Consider the following 8,951-nt stretch of genomic DNA (forward strand, 5'->3'; position numbering starts at 1 on the left):
CAGACTAAGCTAGGAGGCCGTTAACCATACATATAAGTATGTATTTAGTATGTGCATGACTGGCGCCTCCCCAACGGGTATTCTCATTCTATAAATAAGTATGAAAAAGTCGTCCCATGAAGCTTTACATTTTTCCCACGTCGGCGTCGCTTGTATATCTATGGTATATTTCCAACACACATACATAATCATCTATGTGTGAAATGCGCAGCGAATAATAACAAAATAAAAGTCAGAATGTCCCTCCGATTATGACCGGAGCTTATCCTTGACGTTGACCTTGCCTTAAGTAATTAATTAATTAAACGAAGGGAAAATCAATCTAAAATTTATTTAATGAAAGTAAACGAAGTTAAAAAATATAGTTTACATATTTTCAGAATGACTTTCCAACCGTCGTGTCTGTTAGACAAAAACAATTTAACTAGGGTTAACAAAACAAGTATTTCGTGAAACAAAGTGTAGTACAGGTGAAATTTATATTAGTTAAAAAAAATGTAAGAAGTGTTGTTTTATGAAATAGAAAATCAGGAAATAGCCAATTCTACGATATGGCTTTGACATCAATATATCGTAGACACCTGCCTACTGGTCAAAAAAAGTTAAATCTTTTCTATTAATAACGTCACATGGAGTAAGTACCTATGTTAGTTATTTTCTTGCATCTTTGCCTTATATTGTTGATTTCTCAATTGATACTCTCCGACTGACATGGAAGGTCGTTTTTTCGCGAACGCGACACTTTGCATAGAAGCTTTCAGTGATTCGAGACTACGGGCGTGCTTCTTAGGAGACGAGGTCTCATTGGTTAAATAGGGACGATAGTGTTTGACTTGGTCCTCTGATGCAATTTCTAGTTTTGTACTTGTCAACATCATGCTATTCATCTCTGAAGCATCACGCCTAAAAAAAACTCGAGTTATTAAATCTATAATACTGTTAATGTAGTCAAAATATTTTATAGGGGTTGATAGGTACGCTTTTTTTATTGGGTAATCAACGTAATTGACCTTGAAATAGAGGTAGGACGGTGGGTAAAAAAGCAGCCCATTCTGGCGACATATTCGTGTAGCGTATTTTGCTCAGATCATAGCCATCAAAGGTAGGTATAACTAAAATAGTTCCATGTGAGATGCCGTGAGTAAAGATTGGATGGCTGAAGGCCTGCATCGGGAATCCATACTAATATTATAAATGCGAAAGTCTGTCTGTGTGTTCCCTCTTCACGCTTAAACCGCTGAATCGATTTAGATTAAATTTGGCATAGAGATAGGTTAAGTCCCTGAGAAGGACAAAGGATAGTTTTTATCCCGAAAATCATCCATAAGAAAATAAAAAACGGGGTGGAATTGAGTTAGTAATTAAGTGCCTGCTAATTTGTGTGCATAATATGCTCAAATTGAATGATTGCTATGAGAATTTTTCCAGGCGCTATATTTACTTTAGCTGCTGTTACTAAGTCCACGCAGACGAAGTCGCGGGCAAAAGCTAGTGTAAGTATAATGCTGAAGCGTGACTGCATCGTAATCAAAATCTGTGTGCTTTAATAAACAAATAACCTGAATTCTTTTAAAGTTGGTGCCGAGAATTCGTCCTGATCGTCAAGGAAATGGAACAATTCGGGACGTTTGCGACGTTTGACGTGCAAGTCCATGCCGGATTCGAAGGCCCCGGGTCGTGAGTAAGCAGTAGGCCTGCGATTTATCTTCGACGGGGGGGCCCAGGCCACTGACCCTGGATCGATGCGCACAGACCTAGAACAACGTAGTAGAGCTTAAGGAGCTAAGCTGGCGACGATTAAACATCGACGAAACAAACGACGAATGCGGTTCATTTCACACACTTCATTAGCTCTGCGTATTTTAGCTGACGTACAGTAATAATAAATTGACGAGCCTAAAGCGTAGCTCCCTCTATATTTATTAACCAGTTTTGTTTTGCGGGCAAACAACGAAGAAAAAAGTATCAATTGATACAGTAGTATTATTATTAAGAAAAAAAAAACAGAAAGTTAGGTAGCAAACCTTAGACCCTCGCTACTGTCATTATCTTCACTTTGTTCTAGTTTCCAATCGCTGGGCTTATAAAAACCCGTTTGTTTCCTTTTTATTTGTCTTCCTGGTTTTGAATCATCGGGAACTAACATAGACACTTGCCTAAAAAAACACAAAATAATAAAAAAAAACTAAGCATATTTTTTACTTTCCAGTTGATGATATCCTTTCCTAGAATGTTCTCTACATGATTCTATTCCGAGATTCTAAGAACTTCGTTGTTGCCAAAGGGTCATTTCATTAGTTGATAAGAAAAATAGCCATATCACTATCAGTACCTACTGACAGAGTGTTGTAGAGATTTAAATTCGACTGTTTTTGTTCAATTTTCTACTTACAGTATTAATTTTTTTTATCTAAAAATAGAAACTTAAACAAACACATTTGGCTGACATACCTATTTTTGTAGTCGATCATTTTGTGGCTCTCCCAGTTTAACCTAAAAGTTATAAAACATAAATACTTACAGGTATACATACCTTGTGAAAACATTTGATGGGATATGATATGAGATATGAAACTAAATGAAACATTTTGATTTGCATTTAATTATCGATGCGAAATAAATACTTTTACCGCGATGTGATGTAAATAAGTTTCAATTTTGTTAGGAAAACCACTAAGATATTTTTATTATGTATAGGTAGGTAAGCATAAGAAAATCATACTTTTTGTAATGGAGTTCATCGTCAGTAAATGCTGCCCTGAAAAAAATAACAATAAGATCAGGTGGGGTAAGAGAAACATAGTTTATTTTGCTTGGGGCAAGAGAAAAAGTGTGAAGAAAGTCCTTCTACGTCAGTATTTTTAAGTTAATATTATTTGTGGATTATTTACTTTTATTTTTTAGTTTTTATTATATTTAAGTATCTCTGTTTATTTTCTCTATAAGTGTTTCACTTAATTGCTCCATAGTTTTGAAGCTCAAGCTTGTTCTGGTCTGGACATGGCGAAACTATAAGGGTTCCCAGTTGACTACGGAACTTCAAAAGTTATACTTAGCCCATACTTTCTTGGGTTCAGCAAAATTCCATCATGCTTAGCTCTTGATATGCCACGTATGACCTCGCCGGCAAAACTAGCAGTGTCAGTGTTGTATCTGATGAAAATAAGTTACTAATTTAAGAGTAGGTAATAACAATACGAAAAAGAAATAAATTTTTGGTAAAAAAAAAAATTGGTACAAGCTTTTGTCCTGACTGTACCTACTTTTCTTTCCACAGGCAACTCTAACAACCCGAAACACAATTAGTTTGTGTTGTTTTATCACAGAGTTCCCATTCCCATGGCCACACCCTGTCTCCATCATCAGATCAGCTCCACGTAGTTGCGTCGTTCCCGGGAACGGCACAACTCTGGCTCCATGTCATCAAAATATTGCATGGTCATCCGATTTACATATGTATGCAAAATTTCAGATCAATCGGAAATCGGGAAGTGGGTCAAATTTAGCTTCCAAGATTTGACCCACACTAACTAACAGGCATTAAAGGTTGTAAAAAGGAAAACTTGATTTGACACGGTACCAAACATCAATAGCTAAAAATACAAACAGCACTATTAATATTAAGCAATAATACTAAAACATGCGGGTAGACTAATATATAGGTAGTCTCCAATAGGTACTACAGTCGCAATGTGTATGAAGTATCTATCTACAGGCTGGCCTAAAAATACGTTGCATTTTTTTTACAAAATAAATCGTTTAATTAAAACAAAACGTATTATCTTTAAAATATTCCCGTTTAGCGTTGATACACAAACGCAAACGTTTGTTAAAATTAACAACAATATACATAGGTACATACTAACAGAGCAAGTTAAATAAAATCTTGCAAAAAGGAAAACTTGCTTTGACACCAAACATCAATAGCTACAAGTAGCACAGTAAACTTTTTAGGCCATCTTACAGTCATATTATTCCCACTTTCATCGTAGATATGCCTACCTACACAATTCACCTAACAGATAGGTATTTAGTGTGGATTTTATTATAAATAATACTAAAAATATATGTAATTAAGTTAGAAAAGAATTACGTACTTCAAAAACTGTTTTATTTCCGCTTCCTGGTCCGAATCTACCGAATGCTCTGAAATGTGGATTTTAATTAATGTAACTACTTTACATAGGTACTACTACTACTATCAAACTGCTCGAGGGCCACCCCACACTAGCGTCTTTTGAGCGTCGGCGTCTAGTTAGCGGTTAGCGCTATGGAAAATGGCGTTGCTGCGCCTGCGCAGCTATACCATAGCATAGAGTTGACTAGACGCCAACGCTCGGGAGACGCTAGTGTGGGGTGGCTACATTAAGCCTTTTGTTTTTTTATTTACCTGATGCATCCGAAGACTCCTTTGATGCTAACTGCAATAATTCAGCCGGGAATGTTTCAACTTTATGGATGTATACACCTTCTTCAACTTTATCCGTTTCCAGGTCTGTTTCTAAGCAGTAATCGCCCCTTAGAAATCTGTAACGTTAGCTTGATTAATATGTGTTGTTTCTTCGATCATCTACATAACTAATACGTATCTTATTTGACTAATGTAGTATAATTAGGGACCATTTAGGGTTGCAGCATTCATACCGAGTTAGCTAGAGTTAGACCAAGATAAGTCTGCAACGATTTTGATAGCACGTGTAGTGTTACGCACAAGTGTTATTTATACGTCATAACTTCATAGAAGTTCGACGTTTAAAATAATTAACATTTTGCACTGCGTATGCTATTAAAATCATTGCAGACTTATCTTGGTCTAACTCTAGTACAGCGGATTGTACATTCGTGTTTAGGAAAATACTTACTTTTTCAAATCATATTCTGAGCTCACTTCTCCAGGATAAGGCACGTCTGTAAGTGGTATGTAATACGGTTTTTCAGGTTTAACTACAAGACTTTCTGATTCTTTTACAGATATCAAGGGTTTCTCCTTGTACAAGTCCTCTTCTGCCTCATACTGGTACTCAGACACATCGAAATCATTATTTTCATGCTCACTCTCCGGTGGTCGTTGATCGAGGTGCCGTGTTGACTTTGACTCATCTTGGCTCTTAGATTTTTGAGCTTTTGACATATTAGGTGCAGTTCCTTTTTTCATGAACCTTATAGGGTATACAAAAATGCATAAAATATGTGAAATAAAAGGCAATCACACAACACAAGTGATTAACTGGTACCTCGCGGTGGCGTGAAGGTTTAATTCGTTTGAAACATGTTCTTCCTCACCTTCAAGCAGAACTTCAAGCATTGCATTTTCTCGCAGCTGTATCTCTAAGAATACTCTTCCAATTATTTCCTGAAACGATAAAAACTAATTAATCATAATCACGGACAAATTGAATAGGCCTCATACTCGTACGTCCGGTCTATACAAATACCTCCCAAAACGCCTCTCCCAATGCGAATAGATCTTCAATGTGTCCATGTATATATTCATGTGCGCTTTGATTTATCATTATATCTTGACAGTCTATATTCAAAATTCCAGCCTGATAAATGGTAATATTTTGTTTCGGAGATTCATACCAAGTCTCAACATTTTCAATTTTGCGTAAAGTGCTATCTCCGTCTATGAGCTGACCGAACGCCACATACTTATGTAGCATCCAAGGGGAAGGTTGAAGAAGGACGAAGAATTGAGTTGAACAATCCACGTGCCTTTAAGAATATTACCGTATATTAAGTACATGTATATGTTTTTGTCAGCAATGTCAGCATGGTCAAATCGGAGTTCCGCTTTTTACATAATTCCGTCCGTTTTACATGCCGTCAGATGGAGCCACTTGTTGTGCACAAATAAAAATAAAAAATAAATAAAAATAAAATATCTTTATTTCAGAACATTTAAAATTCCATACAATATTGTTAGTACCATCGTTATACCTATGTGTACAAATGCCCGACAGTGTTATGTTAGAGTATTACTGGTAATTAGACATAATATAAAGGTTGTAAAGTTAAAAGTATGTAAGATATTAATTCTAACAGAGTACCTCTATTGAATCAAGACTGACCTGCCAGCATTAGCCATGCAAAGTACCCCCCGTTTATCAGGCGGTACTATAAAGTTTTCGCAATCGAGATTTGTGCCCTTTAAACCATATCCTCCACATTGTATCCAGCCGTCTTTCACGATCCGATGCACTGGAGTGCCGCTATACCCGCCTTTTGTTGCCTTGCACAAACGCAAGAAGTTCTCGCAAGTGTATGGTACTACATCGGCATAGAGCTAAACAAATCAATGCTATGACTTGGTATATTGTTCACATGAAAAAATACCAAGTTCTTTTTCAGACTTGGTTTTTCGTTAGCGCTTTATAGTCGATATAAATGATGATGAGATTACATGGGTTAGCTTTATATTGCCTGCACTATATTGGTATACTAGTACCTATAGGTAATAAGCATAGCGTTACTTGATTATCATTGAGTATAGCGTAACTTAAGGGTCGGGGAGCTGCCATGAACGTTGTAAGACTTGTAAGGGTATGGTATATGCCATCTATATTCGATAACGGTGGTAAAATTTTGATTATTGAAATTAGCGGTAGCTTTCAGTTCCTTCCCAGGTCTTCACCATATGAAACATCAACAGGAATCGATTGTGGCTATAATATACCAAGCCACTTACCATAAATATCATCGTCCCAATGTGTTCATCATTTATCGATATGTGCATGAAAACTGTAGGTCTCTGTTGACATATAATGAATTAAAATTAAATATAAACCACTTAATAAAATAAATGGTGTTTAGCAAAATATTTCACGCAAATAACATTATAAGTAGGTGAATTCAATTTGTTTAGTTGTATGAGTTAAGTTGTGTAAAAGTACTACTTTGTTTTGTAATAACAACATGATGTTGCACCGCCTACAAGTTCTGCTTTGCCCAAAGGTTGTAGCAGCATGAAGTACGTTTTGTACCTTTTGTACGTTTGTATTTTCTTTGAATATATAGGTGTATTGATAATGATATGATATGTTAGTATATACCTACTACCTATGAACCGCAGTAAGATAATAGCGAACTTAATTTACAGCGAAAACCAATAAAGCTGGCTTACAAAAACTTACACCAGAGCCTTTGATAAAATTTGAAAACTGTTTGACACTCTCATAATAATAATTCAAAGACAGGTGGTAGGTGTATTTCTTTTCAATTAACTCTTTTAGTTCCTTTTCTCCGCCAACGATTTTGTTATTGAGGAATACCACGACTTGGGACGTCAAGCAATAGGCTAGGCCACCGTATTGAATTTTTAAATCATTCCATACATGTGGCCAATCGACGCTAGTTACACCTGAAAATAAAATATGGAGGCGCATAGACAAAATTTTTACACTTCAAAAATGTCACCCTGTATACATGTATACTTGTGCAATTATGCAGTGAACACATTATTTGATGCCCGCGCGGTCCTAATGTAAGTACCTAATTTTACGCATTATTTTGGCGGTCAGTTACTAAAATTATAAAGGACGCTGAATTAGGAGATCTAAAAAGTCGTAATATATATAGTAGAGTTCATAAATATGTACCGTCAACCGGGGTGAATATGGATAGCTGGAGTGAACAATAGGGAATGAGACAATTTGTGTGGTAGACGGTGCACTTTGTGCGGTATCGAGAAATTGTCAGGTAAATCTTATTTAAAGTTTTGTCCTTATTCACAGTATTCACATTTTTCTACCTTATTGCAATGGATTAAGGTATACAACTGTACATAAGTATTTATGAACTCGACTGTACCTATAACCATCCATCTATAACAGCTTCATCAACGAAGTAGAATAACTTATAACTTTATGTTCCGTCGCCGAGCTTCATAAAGGTTGGCACGCAAAAAAATGTAGCAAAGCGCCATTGAGAAATTGCTGTTATTGTTTTTCCAGGAACTTAATATTATTTTTTGCACCTATATTTTGCCTCTGTCACTGTAGTCAATAATTGATCTTAGAGAAAAATGTCACATGAGTCACATGACAAAAGTATACTTAATTTAACATTTCCTACATGATTAAGTAATAAAAAGTTGGTGTTAAAAATATCACACTGAAATTTCTTAAAAAGTCCTAGAAACGGCCCCTTTTGCTACAGTCTAACCAAAATAAAATAACTTACCTCTTACAACAGGAGATTCAAAGTAGTCTTTTCTGTACTTATAGAGACCTTTTACCAAATTAATGCAATAAATAAATTCTTTGGTAACTCTATTGCCAATAACCGTAAATTTTACTCGCTCAATGGGTTTTCCAGTACCTTTTTCTTTCTTTGCTGGATAGCGAGGATTATTTATTGAATTATGTGCAGTTTTTATTTTGTTTGTGTAAGCATCTTTTATAAATCTTTCCCAAGGATGACTATGGGTCTTTTCTTGTTGCAGTACTTCATCAAGATCAAGATTAAACAAGGGAAACATTATTTTTTGTAGAAAAAAAAGTATTATTTTTGGTAAATATTAGGGCATTTGACATAGACTTGTCAAATATATATGTTAATTATTTTTAAGTTTAAGGGCATATATATTAATATTGCACACAGCGCATGTAGCTAGATCATGTTAATTAAGGCGTAAGCTACAAGAACGAACAGCATGCAAAAGCTATACCTACCTATGCACTAGGAGTATATAATATTACACATGACATGAGACATGCCTGAGACATAGTACTTTTTATGCAACTGATAGAGGCCTAAAACAAAAGTCTGGTTTTATGAAACAAGCCAGTTTCATAATAGAATCACACGAGTGTTTTAAGGGGATCCCATGCCCCAATGACCTTCGATTTGAATCCCTTAGTTTTCTAATGTTTTTGTAGCTTATCATATTAACAGCAACGGATTTTAGCAATATAATATCCCATATTTACTTCAAAGTTCATTGTTTTCGA

The 8,951-nt window shown here is 35.6% G+C and overlaps 1 protein-coding gene across 1 annotated transcript; it reads right to left on the reverse strand.

Moving 5' to 3' along the window:
* Window positions 1-647: 647 nt before the first annotated feature.
* Window positions 648-8,559, reverse strand: LOC134745863 (uncharacterized). The gene is made up of 15 exons (XM_063679956.1): window positions 8,182-8,559; window positions 7,134-7,360; window positions 6,689-6,751; window positions 6,072-6,286; window positions 5,436-5,715; window positions 5,235-5,353; window positions 4,863-5,159; window positions 4,391-4,527; window positions 4,098-4,146; window positions 3,064-3,153; window positions 2,723-2,758; window positions 2,452-2,493; window positions 2,025-2,156; window positions 1,560-1,754; window positions 648-903 (listed from the first exon to the last, which is right to left on the reverse strand). The coding sequence occupies exons 1-15, from the start codon at window positions 8,477-8,479 to the stop codon at window positions 648-650; spliced, it is 2,436 nt and encodes an 811-aa protein (XP_063536026.1). The 5' UTR covers window positions 8,480-8,559.
* Between the last annotated feature and the right edge of the window lie 392 nt (window positions 8,560-8,951).

The sequence above is a fragment of the Cydia strobilella genome, chromosome 12 (assembly GCF_947568885.1).
Source record: "Cydia strobilella chromosome 12, ilCydStro3.1, whole genome shotgun sequence".
Lineage (NCBI taxonomy): Eukaryota > Metazoa > Arthropoda > Insecta > Lepidoptera > Tortricidae > Cydia > Cydia strobilella.